Genomic DNA, 20901 nt, shown 5'->3' with positions numbered 1-20901 from the left:
GAGGAAACATCGAGATAGACGGGCCGTAATAAATGAAAAGCGACGAAAATATAACCGTGTTTTTATGGCGGCTGGAATGCCTCACGGAGCGCCGTGTCATGGAATTACGTCTTTTGACTATGCATCGCTGCCCTGGTAGAGGGCGCGAACGACTCGCGTAGCAAGAGAAATATTTAATTAGTGTAATTACTTGTTACGCGATGTTATTCCTTTATATTATGGAGCTTTCGGTGGGACGGTAATTCATGGACAATTAAATGGTAATATTGCGCTGTGTAATGTCAGTATTGTCGATTGGGTGTTCGCTATTGGTATTGTTTAATGGCATCTTTGAGCTTTCTAGTAATTTCATTAAATAGACAGGCCACTTCTGCTGCTATTAATATTTCAAAGTACGTGATTAATTTCTCGGGGAACGCTCGGCTCGGGCTCTCATCCAATTTAGAAATTTATGGCGGCTGAAAGTTTTTGAGAAGTTTCTTAATGTCGATCTTAAAGCATTGAAAATAAATACGATAATCTTGGAAAGATGTATAGCTTCTCTTGATAGTCCACAGCTTTCTTTTTGATTATTCCAGTTTACGATTCGCGCAGACGGTTTATCATTGCATCGATAACCAACTTTAGTGTAGTCGCCTCGAGGGCTAGTAAAGTGTTCGAAATTCCGCCTTGAAGATCCGACGAAAGGACCTGCTATGAAAAAAAAGAAGAGTATTTGGAAGATTTCTACAGAGTCAGAGATTGGACTTGGAAATTTGTTTATACAACGTTCTTAAACACTATTTATTGAATTCAATAGTTATTGTAAACGATAGAAATGAAATTTGTAGGTCTCACTTTCTCTCTGCAATTTCTGTTCTAAACACAGAGGTACTTGGTTATAGTCACGTTTTTATTAAATATCAAATATTTGAATATTTGAATATTTGAATATTTGAATATTTGAATATTTGAATATTTGCCTATTTCAATTTTCCACCAGGCACTGAATTATCAAATCAATTAATTAAAATGATCGTCGGGCAATTTGTTCGTGACTCAGGATTTCCTTTCGGTATACCCGAAAAAAACCGAGAATCTGTTCGAGGTACATTTTCGACCGTGTGACAGTTATTTTCTCTCGAAAAATCTTGACCAATGGGTGGCAGTTAAATATTTTCACGACATACGGGTTAGCGCCGGAAACGGGATTTCATGGTTGTTCGCTATCGAAATGGCGATGTCGGAAGTCCGGTTCGTCGGATAAAATTCAAAACAAATTCGGGACGCCATAAATAAAAGACTGCTGGGAGGGCGTTAGAACGTGGCGAGAGGTGACGAGGGGGTGGCCGGGGGTGGCCTGCAACGATGGCAAACAAAAATCGCGAAGAGTGACTTGGCCCCACGGTGTCCATCCTTTTTCCTTTTCTGATAACCGCCGATTTCCAATTTAGACAATGCACTCGGCGAACTACGATAAACCCGCGCGTCCCGCTGTTTGTACTCCTAATTTCGACTTTCCAACCAGGAAGTCAAAGGAGCATAAAAGAGTCGTGCACGGGGAGTAAAAATATTTCAAAGATTCGAAAGTATTTGATTACGTAGCAACGACGGTAGGGAAATGCGAATCTCGCAGTTATTGGAAAAAATATCGGATCGGGAATTTGAATAGATTGAATTCGTTAAAAAATTGTTGCGCTGAAGACTTCGATCGCGTTTTATTCATATTATGCACAGTGCTCGGCGGAAATATGCATTCTTTAGTTGTACCCTTTTAGCTGTGGATCTGGATGGAAATTGGTCACCCTGTATATGCTTCATATTCATGATGGCCGGTTTTAATAAAGCTAACAGAAAAAATGAACAAATAGATTCATAGCGATGTGTTCTTATACTACTTGTACAGGGTGTTTCAAAATTGAGTACTTAAACTTTTTGAGAGTTATCACTATTTAATTGTAAGAAAAATAGTTCAGGTGACTTGTAACAATTTTCACACTCGAGAACATAAGTATTCCGAAATAAAAGGATTGTACTGAGCAGTGAGGACTAAAAATACTAGGTTTCGAATTATCTCCCTAGATTTTCACAAAAATATCCCTAATCGATTTTTTATGCTTTCCCGATGAAAGTGGTGCCAAATATGCTATAAGTAGCTCGGGTTACAAGAATGAAAACTACATAGGAAATCGATTTGCAGAACTGAGAATTAATTTCCTTATAAATGGACCGATTTATATGATATGTGATATCATTTTAATCATCGCAGCATTAAAAATCCATTGGTATCACTTTCGCTAAAATTCTCTACATCTCTCAAATTTCAATTCTAGCTGAATTCGCCATTTTATCAAATTTAACAACCCACTGTACTCTACATCAACTTAATCAGAGACCAGCAATTCATTTCAAAGCACAGTAAGTAATAAACTACGTAAAATGAAGAAATATAAACGAACTAAGTAAATTAAAAAGTCCACAAAAATGTTCCCTCGACCCTGGTTTAGTTTCCGCACAGAAAGATAATAGGAAAAAGGTTGAAATACATTTTTCTCGTTGGATTTGTTAAAAAACAAGACAAGTTTGAAAGTAATAAAAGACGCATGCGGCAGTGGTCGTTCCGTGCGACCCTGTTTCCAAGTGATCGACATTTTTACATTTCCATAATCCTTCTTTCAAAGTGAGCTAGTGTAACGCCCTCGTAGGGTGGTTGTTCCCGAAGAAGGCGTTCAAACTGACTAGCTTCGGTTTCGGTGCAAGCGTCGAGACTTCCTCGCTGATATTCCGACGTATTCGAGTGTTTCGCGTGTTGTTCTGTTCCGCTGGCTATTATCAATTCAAATGCGAGCCATCGTGGGATTCGTATTAGAACTTTTCGACGTGCATTGTTCTTATCAAAGAAACCGACGGAAGTGATTCGTAGAACATTGTGAATTCACGATGCGCATGTAAAATATAATATCTTCAATATTTGGGTAATATGTTCGTAGGTGAAGGAATAGATAAACATAGGTGAGAGAAATTTCAAATGTGGGGAAAGTAACAACTTTATAAAAAAATTTAATTTATCACTTATTTGGTGTTGTTCGATTTACATTACAAGATAAGTACTAAGTTCAGGTGTTTTCCAATTTTTGATTTTGACCTCTGTTAATAGAGAATCTGTATATACAGTTACAAAAATGAAAGTTATTTAGGGATTTGTTTCACCTTCTAAATATCATAAAGTATGTATATTTAATTTTTGATACTTTTTGCATATTGAATCTCCTGTAAATGCATAAATATCCGCAGTCTACTTGTCACCTTTAAGAAGTTTAATAATTTCAATGACAAATGTACGTTGTTGAAGAGATAGTTCAATATTTGCTCGGCAGTGTGCAGTGTGCCGTATTTAACGCGTACGTCTTTATACAATTGCTTTATTGCTGGAGGGACTTACTTATTAGCATTACTTACGATAATAATCTCGAAACGTACAGTATGTTCCAGCTGCGCAGGGAATAAACCACGCAGGATAATTTTTTCGTTCATATTGCGCGTATATTACACGTGTGCCCCTTAATTTAAGTAATTCTTGTAAAAAAAGGGTTAAGCTAAGTGGATTATTTTTAATCAGGAGTCTTATGTATAGACTCCCTTTCCTTTTTGTAAAATTGTATAAAGGACATTTAATCCTGATGGTGAAATCATATTGATGGGATGTAATTACGAGGAATATAAATTATTCGGCTATTTTCTTAATTTTTTATTAGAAAATTCAGAATTTCGCTTCCAATACAATCGATTTTCTCTAAATTTCAAAAGTAATAACACTCTCTTGCTATTAGTTATCTGATAAAGTATCTCTCACAAAAGGAGTTCCAATTGAGCCTCAGATATTCGAGGAAATTAATTTCGAAAGATGAAATATCCATCGGAACATCGACAATCTTCACTTATATCTATAAAAACTTTTATCTTGAAATATTTTGAAACAACAGCCAACATGGAATCAAGTGCAGCCCATTCCCACCAATATCTCTCCCCCTATTTCTTCGCGAAAAATAGTTTCACCGCGATACAAGAAAAATCCAGGGAACTAATAAACTTCCACGAGGGAGCTCTAGAGTTCCCTGGAAGCTCGCATTGAGCGTCAAAAGGAGAGAAGCCTTGGTCCACGGCGAAAGGAACACCGATTACGACTTGGCCGAGACGAAAAGTTGAAGGCAGCGCCGAATACTTTTTCGCGACAAGCGGGAAACGAGATTTCGCGGTCGCTCGGCGTCGAGATGGCTATGCCAGAAGCGTCGAGCGTCCGTCAAAATTCAGAATATTCGCGTCGCCGTCGTGTAGGGCCCTTCTGGCGCATACCGCGAGCCTCGAGAGTGGCTCGCACAAAAAATATGTGTAATTAAAACTCAACGCTCCGGGGGATGCTCCGTGAACACGGCGGAAAGGGAAAACGCGAAGGGAGGAAAAGAGGCGACCGAGAAGCGATAGAGACGTCCAGACGACCAGCCCCTGCCGTCGAAAGGTTAGAGGTCGAATAATCAGCAGTTGAAAACTGAAACGGCCACGGCTTGCTTCCTGAAGCAATTACAAAATATCGTCGTATTGAACGATGCTGTACGCTGGAAACTTTTACAGTTACACAGCTTTAGGGGGGGAAAGAAAATAGTGTCGGACTTGGATGAAGTTTCGTTTGAAATAATAATTTTGAAACGCGTAGCGGGAACGATGGAAATAAGAGTTTTGTAGTTTATGTAGTTCTATTGTGCTTTGTATATTATGTTTGTTGAGTTATTGGAATGGACAGTGGTTTTTTTATATATTGAATTTTTATGGGCGGTTGAAGAGTCATGGGTTTTCTGATTCTTCGTTTACTATTTCAGTCTTTGGAGGTGTTTAAATCTGTATTAGAAGGTGACATCGCCTCCAAAATAAGGTAAATGCCCCTATCATTGGATATAAAAGGCGATAATAGTTCAAATATACATACGTGTTTTTCGTGGACACGATGTGAGTATTGATAATGATTTTTTATATTACTGTTGATCTTTTTGATATTGTACTTCCTAAATGGATGTACAGTAAATTCGATCTCATACAAACTGTTATTTAACGTATATAATGTTGAAAGATTCCTAATATAAATTATAAATAGTAATTTATAATAATATAAATTTCTTCTGTAAGGTTCGTTATTTGATAGGGAGGATGTTTTTCTCTGTTACTTTCAAACGAAATAGTATCTCAGTTTTTTGTAGCTGTATCAACAAATACAGTCCTCTTTAAACACGACGATCTATTTTCGAAGGCTGACCTTTGCAAGGATACTGATACGTACACCCATGTTTAGCTTCCGAATTCAAGTACTGTTAATATTACTGAAATAAAAAAAAACATGAAAAAATATCAGATATATACGTAACATTGAAAGTAAAAAATATTCAGAGTAGTAAATTCATCAACTCTTTTAGGAAAATTTTCAAAATTTCAAATATTCTAAAATTCAAATATTTAAACATTCAAATATGCAGATATTTAAAAATTCAAAAATTCAACAATTCAAAAATTCAAAAATTCAAAAATTCAAAAATTCAAAAATTCAAAAATTCAAAAATTCAAAAATTCAAAAATTCAAAAATCCAAAAATTCAAAAATTCAAAAATTCAAAAATTCAACAATTCAAAAATTCAAAAATTCAAAAATTCAACAATTCAAAAATTCAACAATTCAACAATTCAACAATTCAACAATTCAAGAATTCAAGAATTCAAATATTCAAATATTCAAATACTCAAGTATTCAAATACTCAAATACTCAAATATTCAAATATTAATACCTAATTTACAAAATTTTAAACATTCAGATACTTATTAAAATTATTATCACTTACAGTCTGGTCAATTTTACGACTCCGAATTTTCGGTATCTGTCACTATTCACACATAAAAGGACAACCTAAAAACCATTACCTCACTCTCTCCAATTTCCTCAAAATTCCCCTTCAAGAAGGCCACTCGAACACAAACAAAAACATTGTTAGACACCTCTCTCACCCCCTACCACTTTATCCTTGGAACCACCTGGACGGCCGAAACCAAAACAAAAGCCCTTCCCTATCGTATCACCCTAATCACCAGTCGCCGCCAAGCACTGCTCGCATCGTGAACCTCGTTGCAGGGTCCAAAATCGTTACCTCACGTTTCGAGTTCTGTGTGGAGGCGCAGGGTTGGTAGCCAGACGCGGGTGGCTGAGAATACCCGGCAAAATGTGCGACAAGCGTCTGTGCGCGTGCGAGAAGAAGAAGAAGTCGACGTCGGCGCCTCTCTTCATGAGCCCCGACGACGAGAGAGTGAAGGCCCTCGAGGAGGCCTACTCGAAGTTCGCGACCACCGATAGCGGTTCGCTGTTGAAGAAACACTTGAGCCAGTCTGTCTTCGACAAACTGAAGTCACGTATGACTAGCAGCGGCTCGACTTTGATGGACGTGATCCAGTCGGGCCTGGCGAACCCTGACTCGGGCGTGGGCCTCTACGCCCCCGATCAACAGGCCTACGACGTCTTCGCTGATCTGTTCGACCCAGTGATCGAGGAGTACCACGGCGACTTCAAACGGGAGGACGTTCATCCTGAGCTGGATTGGGGGTCGCCCGAGGAGCTGGGCGATCTCGACCCCGACGGGAAGTACGTGATCTCGACGAGGATTCGTTGCGCCAGGTCGGTCGACGGATATCCTTTAAATCCCACCATGACTGCGGCTCACTATCAGGAGCTCGAGCAAAAGGTATATAAAGATTTGAAGGCCGATTGTAATATGAACGGACTGCTTGACGCCGCGGGGAATGGAATTCGGTCTTAGCGTGTTCCACCCTTAGGCGGTGGTAGAGGGATAGAGCTTGATCTGTGTTTTGTGCTGGGGATAGGTCTGGGTGGGGGGTTTGTTATATTTTGGGAAGGTGTATTGCGAGGGATTTTTCGGGTTTGGAGGTTTCAAGGCGTTATGGATTGTTGGTTATTTATTTATACAGAGGAGGGTGAGAGTTCTTTTTATTGAGTTGGGTTTTTTAGTAGCATCGAGAGGTATTGAGTAGAGGGGATAGGAGTTGTATCACGTTAATGGTTGGGTAGGAGATGGTGGCGATAGTGAAATAAGAGAGGGAGTTGGGTCACTTTTGATTGATGGTCGATATGTTTATTTGAAGATGTCGGGGAATGAATTTCGACAGATTTTTATGTTTTGTAGTGGAGTATACGTGTTTAGGCAGTAGATATAAATTTATGATGTTAAAATATGAGTGGTTTTAGTTTAACTCTTGCGTGACGAGTAACCGCTCGTGTTGTTTAGCATTGAAGTTTTTGTTTATCTTTTTTATGCGTAGGTTTGATTTATAAAAATAATTAAGTGTGCTATCATATTTGCTGTGTATCTATATATTGAATGAACTGGAAAAAATTGCACAGTTCCTGGAGAAGGGGTGGTGCTGTTTTATTGACTACTACTGTACTGTGGCTTTAGGTTTTAAAAACGGAAACTTATTCAATTGTTATTAGGAAATTCGAGAATAGCCATACAAAAATAAGGGACTGTGTTTAAGGAATCTGTAGTATTTTATTTTACATATAAATTTTTATTAATAAAATAATTTCGAGGAACAATGCTAATTGATTGGCTTAATATAAAGCAATTTACACTAATATCATGATCAAAGTAGATGGTATTGGATGTATAAAAGTTGTACAACAGAGTGTTCTCAGAATTAACTTCGATTCTGCTTAAAGCGAGGTCGTTTATTATAAAATATTTAGCAATTTTTTCAGTTTCCATTCTGTAATTGAGGTTCTACTGTTTTAGAAAACAGGTGTAATTTAATTTACGTTTGTGTGTAATGAGTGCAATCTTCTCCGTTCAGTGCACGTTACTTTAATTTGTGGGAAACCTTTTGTTTGAAATTTAATTAAGTGCAGTCAATATAATGAGTGGTAGAGTACTAATTTTAAAAGTCGTTGAGGTTGGGCAGGTGCATAGTGAATGCCGCAAAAATAATTTGAATTGTTCAGAATTGATGTGCATGAAGAGCAATGTACATAGGTCTGAAAGAATTAAAAAAATGTAGGTCAATAATTTGGTTGAAGTATTTATTTTAAATATTTAATTTTTTAATTTTCAAATTGTATTTACATTTCAGAAGGATTTACATCTATTTTTATTTAACACTTTTGATTAAAATATTAAATTATTCCTATTTCATAGAACCATGGAATATTTTATATGATATTACAAGGTGCAAAAGCTTGGTAGAGACATAAACAAGTTTAATTTCGGGGGGACCCCACTGTCGCCTCTAAAAGATGTTTAATAAAAGAACTAATAAATCAATTTACCGAGAATTAACAAGGGGATTAATAACGTAAATTAATAAAGGAATGAGCGAGGGAAAGGGAGAAAGAGAAATTGGCGAGAGAGGAAAAGGGTAAAGATCGACTGTGAATTAAATAAAGGCGCTCGATGCTACGAGCGTAGCACAGTACTTCAAAGCTCGCGCCGTTGTTAAAAAAGAGGATTATCGAGCTCGTTTAGATCCACGTTTTGCATTATAATAATGGTGCTCGAGCAGCATATGCAGTTAACTGTACAATATCGTGTATTTCATCGATCGATGGTTTAGCGAAAAGTTTTCAAAGAAATAATTTAGACTGCCTCGGGTTATTAAAGTTTCAAACTGCAAAGAGATAATTGTGAGCACAAGATACCTTACAGTAGCCGTAGAATAAAAGGAGAACTCCGTCGTTGATGTAACAAGATTAATGAAATTTTTTTCTTAAGATTCTTTAATATACTATAATCAACGCCATACGTTAAAGTAATTTGGAAAAAAAAAAGAAAAATGCGTAAGCTGATACTAAGCTTCTCGCTCCGTTAGTCGAGGAAGGTCTAGAAGCGGCGTTAAATCGAGGATTTAACTCGTAACTCGAGCTTCTGACCTTCAACCTCTGAAACGAGACTTCTTTTTCTCGCGAAGGAACATCCCAGGAGGGCTTTTTTTCTCCAACTGATATAAATTTGTAGGCCATTAAAAAGTACTAAAAAAGTTGTTTCTCCCTCTGATAAACCTTTTACAGAGGGTGGCACTCTCCCAAAGTTCCCTGGGCTAGAGTAGACTTCCCACAACAAATTTTAAACCGTTTGAAATGTTTTACACAGAACTCCCGCTGCTTTAGACCTGACATTTTAACAAAGACGCAAAAAATGTCTTTCATAGCGATTTTTAAATAACCTCTTCCGCTTTCTCTCTTCTCCCGGAAAATTGGAAAATAATTTTTAGGATAAAGGAAGGGACCTTTACTTTAATATTCAAAAAAATTCTTCCCTTGCACGGTTATTACTGCTATTTCATCTCTGGTATGGAAATCAACTATCTATGAAATATTGTAACAAACGTCACAAAAGAATGCGGTACAAAATTGTTACCGCAGGTAAAGGAATTGTTATTGCTCAGGGAAAAAAACGAATTCCTCCATTTGTTTATACATTCCCACTCAATTCAGTGGCTGTCAACAAACGACGAAGAAAAAGCAACACTTGACAGTGTCTACACGAGCCTATCCACGTGGCATTTGAATCAGGGCACAATGTGTACGCGGCTAATTGATTTTCCGTCGGTAGAGGATCTACTCGTTTCGTTAAGGAAGATAATTGCTTTTTCTAATCGCGTTTTATCCGCCCCCGTTGTCAACGCTCGGCTCTGGGGTCTCGACCAGGGAAAAATACAGGGTGCCTCCGAAATTGTGGTACAACCAAAAAAGAAGAGATGTTTTAGATAAACATAAGTAAAAAAATACAGAATAAAACAAGACTCTTTTATGTGGGTACCTCATTTTCGAGAAAATTGAGTTATTTTTTCTCTAGAAGAGATCAGAATTAATTTACTTTCTTTTTTAAAGTGCTACTTCAAAATCACTTTACGCATAACTTCTGGTGGGAAATGACGAAACGACTCTACTAATCTGTTTATGCTCACGAGTTTTCCTCGGTTTCTAGGTGAGAGCAGCTCTGGAGACGCTCGAGGGGGAGCTGAAAGGGACTTATTATCCACTGGTCGCGATGGATAAAGAGACGCAGCAGCAGCTCATAGACGATCATTTTCTGTTCAAGGAGGGCGATCGATTTTTGGAAGCGGCGAACGCGAATAGGTTCTGGCCAACCGGTGAGTAATGATACCATCTTCCTCTCTCTAACAATCTGTCTCTATCTATCTGTTTCTATCTCTTTCGTCGCTAACTTTTATGGGGAGTTTAATGGATCGATCGGGCAGCGCCTTTAAAACTATTCGAAATCTATCATTCGACGGATTTTCCGGCGAATTGAAAGCGATTGAAATCGCTGCGCGGACGATAAGTCGGCGGGGGGTGCATGTTTCATAAAATATAGTTTAAAGTCAATCGTGAATCCCAGATAAACCCGTTCGACAGGGGACCGAGCCCTTTAATCTGTGCTGGAAGTCGAGCTTAAACTTGAAATTACTGGGGAACGTTTGTGTACTGTACGAAGACACTGGCTCCTGCGAGCTGTCGAACTCGATGGGTGTCTTGACTTCGATAGGTGTTTCTCTTAGGAGTAGTGTATTGGGAATGGTGATGCAGTTCTTTTGGGGAGGGATGCTTTGGAGTAGGAAGTTAGGGGAACTAGTTTCCATGGAGATGTTCATAGGTACTTATGTTCAGTCATATTAGCTTAGTTACATTGTTCGTGAATGTTAGTTTGTGAGCAGAACTATTTACGAGAAGATATAGGAGACGTTTGAAAATGTTTTAAAAATTGAATATTTGAACACCTTGAACATCCTGAATATCCTGAATATACTGAACACATTGCATACATTGAATACCTGAAAATTTGGTATTTGATATTTTCAAAATTAGTAATTACGCAATTTAGACAGTGATTTCAATTCAATACCCTTTATTCACATTTTTCTATTTTTTAAAATTCTTGATTCTATCTATGTTGTTGACGTATTCGGTACGTGTAGACATTTGAAAAGTTGTATCAAAATCTTTTGAGCGAATTGACGTTCAATTAGTTCGCCACATAAACTTGCCGTAGTAGTCTGTAAAACATTCAATTACAATGCTTCGAGTTCCTTCAGCTCGCTTGAAAACGTTAATCCTCGGTAAGCCAAACGGTCGAAATTGGTGGTTCAAGTTTAAACGAAGATTAAGTCGAAAGTTTCCAGGATTACGGTACATTAGACGGGGGACAGGTTAGCGAAATGGCGAGTTGACGAATGTTACGAGTGGGGTCTGCCGTTTGCCGATTTTTAACCTCCATTTTCCTCACGAGATTGTCCACTAAAGTTTTAACGAGCTCAGGGTCTTGAGATTGTAAAAAAACAGGCGATTCCGACTAACAAATTGATGAACAGGTAGAATGTATAATATTCTTGAGAACTTAGTTTTTAATGCGTTTATGGATCCATACATTTCGTTACTGGAGTCATTAAAAAATTTTCTTATTTTTATAATCTGACGTAAAGCAAAATCTTTAGGTGCTTATATATACTTTAAGTTCTTTAGTAATTTTTAGAGTCCTATTACGTTTCAATTCCTCTTACATCAGAAAAACATTTTGTTTGAAAGAGACACAGCATTTACATTAACTAAAATTTTTATATTTCTGAAAGTTACAATCTATATGTATATCCTTATCTTCACTGTAAATGTAGGAGGCACGATAATTGCTTGACAGTGTGCCAGTTATATAATCACATTTCACAACGAAACCACAAAGGTCCCCTTACGTTCTCTCGTAACATCAACACGAAACCAGTCAAAGATTACATCAACAATGAAAACATTATGCAAGACGTTCGAAGAATAATGAATTAATCCGAGGCTCCCAGGCAAGAGAAGCACGCGAGTTATTCAGCGATCCAACTGTGCATAAGTTCCCCCGTCTAAAGTGCCCTGTTTACAGCCCCAAGGAGACACGGTCTCTCTAATCGAAACGCAAACTCGAAAATATCGCGAGCAATGGTTGCCCTGTGGTTCCCAGCGTGCCAGAAGGCCAACTTGGGGCCCTGTGATTAACCGAATTTGCATTAGCGATCTTCCTCACGATGGCCTTGGGAAATCTCTTTGCTACCGCGATTAAACGGCTCGAAAGGGTTAAGGGATATTAAACAGCTTAGGATATGTTTGAGGGAGAATCAGCCCCGTAAGTGTAGTCTCTGTTCGATGATAATTAAAGGCGTCCCCGTGTTTGCCTCTCCTCGTAAACGGTTCATCAGTCGAGCGATCCATGACGTACTAGCTGCGTTCTGATCTTCCCTGTCAGCGTACAGGCTGCAACCCTGTTGATTAAACGAGATTCTAAATACGACACTGGCTCGCTCTCGATCGCTCCCGAAGAAAATACGTCGACTTCAAGACGCCAGACCGCTTTCTACGACGCCTGATCACCAATAATACCATCCAATCCGATATCCATCGACTCGATATGACATTAAATTCGTAACCTTTTGAGCACTCGCCTCTCTAGCAATACAACCCCTTTCATCCACCATTTTATCTCCTTTCATGTTTACCAATTCCTCTGATTTGTAATAATAGAAATAATCGTCTTCTTCTCTCCACGTGATTCATGACGCGTCCTTCATTTTGCAGACACATCGAATAGTTATTGTAGAAGCTTCCCCATGTGACTTCACGTGGATGTAATAATTGAATGGTCCATTTTCTTCGGCTCGTTTGTCACGATTATGCCGCGACTAGCTCCACGTCTTGTCTCTTTAATGCTGGCTGATAATTCTGCCTTCGTTACCGCTGCTTGTTATTTACGAGCTGTTTTCTAGCCACGGTCGGTGATATTAGTTTTTCCTTTTCGAAGAGGTACGCCCTCGCGGCGAATTGAATTACGGGGAGGCATGAACTTCATGCGTTGTTGCTTCGTCTCGTTAATCTTCCCGCGCGAAATTGATTTCGATCGAAGCCTTCGTCCCGACGAAACGACCGAGAGGGATTCTTCGCTCTGAGATACGGGTGAGGGGTTTTTCGCGATGAATGCTCGTGGTTTAGAGGGGTTTCAGAGCGAGAGGGTGTATTTAAACCTGGCTTTAATTGAATTTGTTGCAACGGGAGGTGATCACGATAACTGGGCTGCCTTCCAGGGGGAAAAGTTTGGGCTGCAGGGTGAGAGGGAAAACTGATTTATACATTTTTGGGGGAAAAGAGGGACGTGTGAAAAGCGAGAGGCGAGAGGAATTTTTTTGAAGTTTCGAGGCTTGGTCATAAAGTCATAAAGAGCCTTTGATTTCCTTAAAGTATAAACGATTATGTAGTAATAGAAAACATTCATATGAAGTATAAGTCAGTTCCTTCGTAAACCCTATTGGAGCTTCCAACTGTGAAATAATGATGATTCAAGCTTTAAATTTGATCGTTTGTACATAAAGAGGAACATCTGAATTTATGCGAAATGAGTAATAACAATTTCTGAAGCAATTAACGTAACTGATGGGGCCGTTTCAAAGCAAATAATTGAAGAATTAAACCTTGATGCTCAATAAAATGTTATCTGCAATAACGCGAAATTATTACTTATTAAATATATTCTCCAATTCATCTGTCACAATATAAATTTTATTTACCCTCTTTTATTAATGTGATTTCACTAACAAATCCTAATAAGAATTGCATAACCCCCACAACTAGGTCACACTGTCCCATCAACATCTTCAATAATCTGTAATCAGAGCCAAATCTCATTCTTTCCCCCAGGAAATGGCAATGCAAGGTTATAAATGCACATTAAACTCGAACGTAACAGAAGTTCGCTTTCTCTAAGTCGTAAAAAAAATCTTGACGCACATTAGACGCATTAAGGCGTCAGAGACTTCGTAAAGTCAGTCTGTTTCTCTACAACAACCCGTAAATACAGTTCGCGTGTGTCTCGACGTACACGCGTGCTCCTGTCATAGCCAGACTGGGACATTAATAATTCAATTCCGCGTAGCTCGAGGCGAATGGAAACAGGCGGCACAATACGCAGTCGGTGAACCGCCTTTCGATTACATTTTACGTCGGTACGAGATTTGCCTTATGTGGCGCACCTACTCGAGCAATTTGTTACGCGCCACGTAGATCAAGAGGGCAATGAAAAATGAACAAACGTATCGTCCTGGTTATACGCGTTGCCCCCCTTGTTCCAACCGCCATTTGTATGCTCGGCATCGGAAATATCGTTCGTTGCTACCATCGAGGCAAACTGCATGCGATTGATCGTAACCAAAGGCAGGATTATACCCATCAGATGGGCAATTGATCAGTTTGATGGCACGTTCTGGTAGCGAATGATCAGTAGTACATGATAGTTGAAGTAATTTTAGATTGTCGTGCATTTAGTGTCTGATACTTTTGTCGATTTAGAGCTACCCACAGATTACAGTATGGTTAGAGAATCTTGGAACATTTAACGCTTGTAGAGTCCCGTTTGAATAGGTTTGAGCTAGTTGGAATGATTTGGGCCTATTCACAGAGGCAATTGGAGTAGATAGGGGCAAATCAGAGTTTTTTGAAATGGATTGGAATCAAATGATTTTCTTTTGAAGTTTACTTCGGGTAGTAACATTATGTAAATATTGCAGTAGCTTTAATACATTCGAATAGACTAGTTAAAAAAGCCTATTGCAAATAAAAGAGGACAAGAAATTTCCATCATCAAGATAAAAACTAGACGCAGAGTCGAGTATTAGAAACATACAAGAATAGGCTAGAAGGATCCCACATTTCCCGCTGGTATTTCCATCCACCTCATCAGTCATTCACGTTAGTGGGACGAGACAGCCAATATATGGGACCCTTCAAGTCTTTCTATCCAATAAGACTACTACCAAATCCATTTTCATCTACTCCTAACAGTAAACGCGTTATCGCGTTCGCAAGTCTACTTGCTCCTCTACAAAATTATTTCCACGTCTCTCGCAACGCGAAGCACCGAAAATTGAAAAATTCATCGGTGTATCTGTAAAGGCTTGATCAACGTTACCACGATCTGCAGAACTTGCACCTCGTCTCTGAAACTGTAATCAAAAGAAAGAACTCTCTCGTTCCTCTCTGTTTCTATCCTCACTCCCTTCCTTCCCTTCCTCGTCACTGTATTGGTTCTTCCAGGCAGAGGAATATTTTTTAACGAGGCGAAAACTTTCCTCGTCTGGTGCAACGAGGAGGACCACATGCGTCTGATATCGATGGAAAAGGGTGGGAATTTGTCCTCCGTGTACGCGAGGCTTGTTAAAGCGGTTTCTGAAGTCGAGAAGAGACTGAAATTCTCGCGACACACGAGACTCGGTTTCCTCACCTTCTGCCCGACCAACCTGGGAACCACCATCAGGGCCTCCGTTCATGCTCGGTTCCCGAAAGTGAGCCAGGATTTTACGAAATTCGAAGAAATCGCGAACATGTACAATCTTCAGGTGAGAAACGAAATTGCTTCCCCTTTTCCTTATTCATGCCCCGCAAGCCGATCATAGGATGAACGTATTTCGCTTATGCGCCGCCTGGCCTAACCTTCTGGCTTATAACTGCTATTCTACTGTCGGAAATACGGATCTGACTGGCTTTCCAGGAATATTTTTCTATGCTGTGTACGATTATTTTTTTGTTATTTTTGGCTAGCTTTTCAGCTAGAAGGTATTTCACTTGGATTGAGTATTTTGTTAAATTTTTCTCTTTAAAAAAACTACTGATAGTTTTTACTTTGCAATTGTTGTTTTTGTTTGATTTTTGTGAAGGTACTTTGCTTACTTTGCTTCCCTTTATTAGTCTTCTGAAGACTGTTGAAATGTGTTTGAGATGTGTATTTGGATATACGTGTGTCTAGGTGTATCTGCATTCAAGTACATAAGGAGTGAAGTAAATAGGGACAGAAGTGCTCTAGTGCACGTGGACTTATGTATACGTGCACTTAAGTTCACGTGGACTTGATTGTATGTTTACCTAGGTCCACGTGAACTGAGTATATTTATGTTTATCTAGATGCACGTGAACCTGAGTATGTTTGTTTACCTAGGTCCACGTGAACTAAAATCTACGAATGTAAATATGTTTACCTAGGTCTAGGTGTCTGTGGTCTCAAGTGTACGTATACCCAAGTGCACGTGTACTCAAATTCACAAATACCTACATACTGACCTATCCATATGTGTATGTATACATATACGTTTTTTTCCATCTCTTCGACTTCTACAATCTATCTTGTAAAAACTCCTATAGTTTTCTTAACACAAGATCTCGTTGGCACCAAGTCTAATTCCTTTCGCCAACACCAATTTAGCTAGAAGTTTGTAGGTTTGTATAGCAGGTAAAATAAGAGGACCATACTCTTTTTCCCTGTAATAACTCAAGTTCGAAGCATGAAGCTAGTTGGAGTTCCACGCTCCTGATGGTATCATAAAAATTATGGGAGATCCGAGAAAGTTTCTCTGACAAGTGTTTCATAATTTTTCAGGGCAAGTAACGGAACAGAAGTTGGTAAAAGGAACTTAACGAACCTATAGAGTGGGGGATTGTTTAGGGTATCTTGATGTTTAGGTGTCTTTTCAAATCATTCCTTTTCACCAGCATCTTGTTAAATGATGACGTCCAATATCGTGGTCTAAGCCATTCATTGACCCAGTTTCTTTAAACTTTTTCATCGTCATTTAGTCCCACGAAGCACATTTTTCTCGTAACGAGCAGCGAATTTCTTCTGTATGGTTCTTAAATACTTGAATTCTGTGCGTCAAAGCACGTAGTTAATCTTTCATCGTTATCGTTTTCACTCGTTTAAGGAGTCGCAGAGGCCAGGTACAGCTGTGTTGTAATGTCTAATTTTGTCATGCTTTCACCATTTACATCATCTCACCCAGCATTTAACGCAAGGTCTTTATGGATCCATTCATGTTTTTTTTCCCCTATTTAGCTAGTGAAATGTGACCAATTTATTGTTATCTATCTTTGCATTTTGGCGATGCTTAATTTTTTTATGGTCCTACTATTTTTTTGGTGGCTCTACTAATCTCTTGTAGTACTTCTAATTTCTTGTAGACACCACTAATTTTTTGGTGGCATCACTAATGTCTTGGTGGTGTCACTAATTTTCTGGTGGCACCACTAATTCCTTGTTGACACTCCTGACTTTTTCTGGCATTACTAATTCTTCTGAAAGAAAATCACTGAAAGATTACTAAAATACAAAGAACTAATATATCTAAGGGTAGCTTCTCATGGAAAAAGCTACCAACTTTATGAGTTGGTACAAGTCCTCTGTGAAAGGTATAATTGGAAACTATAGATACCTGGATAGACTTTTATTGGTAATAAATCAGGCACTCTTCTAAGCCACTCCCCCTCGACGAATCGCTTTTCAGAGATCAGAAATTTTGATGACACTGTCGCAACATCAAGCACTTAGATACAGTAATTTCACCATCGAAGGTAACACATTTAATTGTGAAACAAAGTGCGACAGGCTGCACTCAAGGGATAAACTGAATTAATTCGCGCTCAATATTAAACACATGGTAAACAATAAATGGCGGGACGATGATGTTCAGTTATCGCGTTATCAAACGTTCGCTCCGTTACAAAATTATAGGGACGAATGCAACAAGTTTCCGGGATCGAGATTAACGTTAATCGGTATTAACATTAAACGTTCATATCTTTCTGCATTATGAACTAACTGCAGTGATGTTGCCGATACAAATCCTAAGTGTATACATCATAAACTATAATCACAGAGGATCGGGTGTATAAACGATGGACAATGAATATCGCCCTCAGGGGGAAAATATTTGAACAGGTTCCTCTTTCAGATGACTGAAAAAAATGAAATTTTCTTTAACACGTGAGTGCACTCTTCTTTTCGCTGGACCCTGTAATTTTACTGTACTAATCATTTTAGTTGAAGATTATCATATTTTACGTGTATCTAGATATGATATGACATTGTAATTGAAACTTTTGATATGACATTGTAATTGAAGATTATGATATGATAATTGAACACAGCAAACTGCAGCATGAAATAAATACATATCGTGTGCAACAAATAACGCGATCCTTTCTCGCGAGATTTTCGGAACTGCGTTACAGGGGTTTCACTCTTGAACGAAATATATCGGAATTTAATTTAAATCGTCGGACTTAATCATCGCAATTGAATTAATTGTAAATTCAATTAGCTAAATTAATTCGAACTGATGACGCAATATCGACTCTTTCATCTAATGTGAGGAATATTGTTAATGATAATTTCGAAATATATTGTTACGATTAAATTGATTGGATGTGCTCGAGAAATTTTTAGAATATTATTTGAGTTTGACAGTTTGATATGAATATTGAATAGAAAATATTTAATTGACGTGTAGCGGAGGAATAGTTAATCGGGAATATTTCAACGTGAGCGGTGATAGTAGATTATAAATGAGGGTAGAAACGATAGAGTAAAAAAGTGTTCACCTGTTTAATAGTCAACACTGTAATGAACATGATAAATTTAGTAAAGAACCGTCCAGACCTGTATGCTGTAGACATAAACTGATTCACATCGTCTGAAACTCTTTGTTTGTTTTCAAAATTATAATCGAGCCATCGATCACTAAATTTTCATTTTCAGCCAGGAAAATAGCTCGTGGAGGGAATGTGTAATGAGTATCGTTTATGCGTTAACTGTTCAATAAGCCGACGGCGCTTCCAACATTTTTAGCGAGATTCTACCATGATAACAAAAACGTTACACAAACTCGCTGAAGGTCATTAATCAATTAAATGACCAAGCTCGATGTTTTTCGTATTTATCGACTTGGAACTGCAGTGACTTACGAATTTGTTCATTAAAGGTTATTCAATTTATTTGATTAAATAAGTTTGAATTGAGCAAATACTTAATTTAATCTTTGGTGTACCAAAGTGAACTCACCTAGAAACCCCAATACTCTTATTTCGACTAGAATGATTTCAAATTTTCAAATCTTCAAATTTTCAAATTTTCGTATTTTCAAATTTTCAAATTTTCGTATTTTCAAATTTTCAAATATTCAAACACTCAAATTTCCAAATTTTCATCTCTTCAAATTTCCAAAACCTTTCTACGTATTTCTTCCAGTTTCTACAGCTTTATGTTTGAAATCCGAGTGACTGTAATCTTGGCATAATAAAGCTAGGAACTAGTACCAGGGTTAATAAAGGAACAAGTATGATAAAGTGAATTTAACAATTTACTAATATTCCGAACACATGTGAACGAATTTGTAAGTTACTGCGCATCAAAATTTGATGATGCCTTTACTCTACACTTTAAGTTCAAAATCCCTTTGAGTCACCAAATTTCATATTCCTTTTACAAGGAATATTCCCATGCACTTCCCTTTTCAATTGCGTGCCATCTTAAAACTATTCCTTGAGCTGTAATCGCTTCAAAGGCTTTAGAAATTTTATTTTTAAAGACATAATCTTCTTTTCTCTTGTCGTTTCCATTTCTTTGCAAACTCAAGAACGCATATTCTAAACTAGTTGCAAAAGCACGAAGCTTAATGAAGTCTCTTAATAAAGTGTAGCAGAAATACATATTTACTACATCTTAATATTATATCTACAGAAGTATTCAGTTAAGGTTCGTTATAAAAATAATAAACCGGTTAAAATTTTAACCTCTGCTGCTGAGAAAAACTTCCAAAGTTCTAGCTAAATATTTTCCAAGGAACGCTTACTCTATAAGTACGAAAAGTTATTTAAAACTTTCTAGTTACAGTAAGTCCTCCCAAATAGCGTGTTGAAATTTCACCGAGTCCCCTGGAAATTATTTCTATCAGTAGTTGTTTATTTAAGATGCAAGGTTCAGATATGGTGATGCATTACTTTCTTTTTGAAAATAGATAAAACTCTTTACTTCTTATCGTATCGTTACGAAAGTGACTCTAATGGATTTCTGCCGTATTCTTGATTAAGAGAACAAAGAATATCGTATCAACTCGACTTTTTTTAAATGTAGTTGGCTTTCAGGTCTGTAAGTCGATTTTCTAAACGAATCATTACACTTAAAGTAATCTCAGTATAGCCTTTGTAAATTTTTAGAATTATAATTTGGGACATTAAAGCATGTGTGTATTTAAAAATTTTAATATTTGAAAATTTGAAGATTTGAATATTTAGAAATCTAAGTATTTGAAAATTTGAAGTAAGTGAAAAGGGTCCTACATGGAACTCTGTTCCAAACAGAAAATCGCAAATATAACTAAACTATAGTTGCCACCCCTTCCAAATATTCCCCCAAAGTACTACAGCTGTACTCCTCACTCTTCACAATTTCTTCTAACTCGATCACCCTATTTCCTCCTCTCGCCATTCATCGAATTCTGCAATCGTGAACATCTGGATCGAACGTAATCAAATGATATGTTAAATACTCAGATAAGGGGCACCAGGGGCGAGCACTCTGAAAGCGAGGGCGGCGTGTACGATATCAGCAACAAACGGCGGCTGGGTTTGACCGAGCGAGAAGTGGTTTTCGAGATGAGGAACGGTGTGCTCGAGCTGATCAAACACGAGAAACAACTGGAGGAACAAAACTCGTAATATCCCAGCGTCGAGGGCGCGGCATCGGTCGGGGGTTGAAGTCGTTGAGCGTCGATAGTCGCGAGCGTTTCATCGATTTCGTTCCATTCAATACCACGCCGCTCCTTGTAATTCTTGTAAATCGAAATATCTAAAACTTTATCGATTAATGGTCCGTATGTGCCGGCGATGTGCTCTCGCAGTAACGCCACCGGGGGGTGCACGGTTTGTTTCGAAACGCAGTTATCGACAACCCGGGGCCAGCTTCGGCCACGTTCATTGCGATACTAGAAACGTCTACCGCATTTTCTACCCTCAGATTCGGATCGTAGTAATAT

The 20901-nt window shown here is 38.2% G+C and overlaps 1 protein-coding gene across 1 annotated transcript; it reads left to right on the top strand.

The window, feature by feature from the left end:
• The first annotated feature begins 6236 nt into the window (after positions 1–6236).
• LOC143177561 (arginine kinase) lies at positions 6237–20653 on the top strand. The gene is made up of 4 exons (XM_076375556.1): positions 6237–6752; positions 10008–10173; positions 15137–15438; positions 20420–20653. Exons 1-4 carry the CDS (start codon positions 6237–6239, stop codon positions 20582–20584), a joined length of 1149 nt encoding a protein of 382 aa, XP_076231671.1. The 3' UTR covers positions 20585–20653.
• The last annotated feature ends 248 nt before the right edge of the window (positions 20654–20901 follow it).

Source organism: Calliopsis andreniformis, chromosome 3 (genome assembly GCF_051401765.1).
Source record: "Calliopsis andreniformis isolate RMS-2024a chromosome 3, iyCalAndr_principal, whole genome shotgun sequence".
Classification (NCBI taxonomy): Eukaryota; Metazoa; Arthropoda; class Insecta; order Hymenoptera; family Andrenidae; genus Calliopsis; species Calliopsis andreniformis.
Note: the sequence above shows the minus strand (reverse complement) of the source record. Positions and strands in the feature narration are given on the sequence as shown.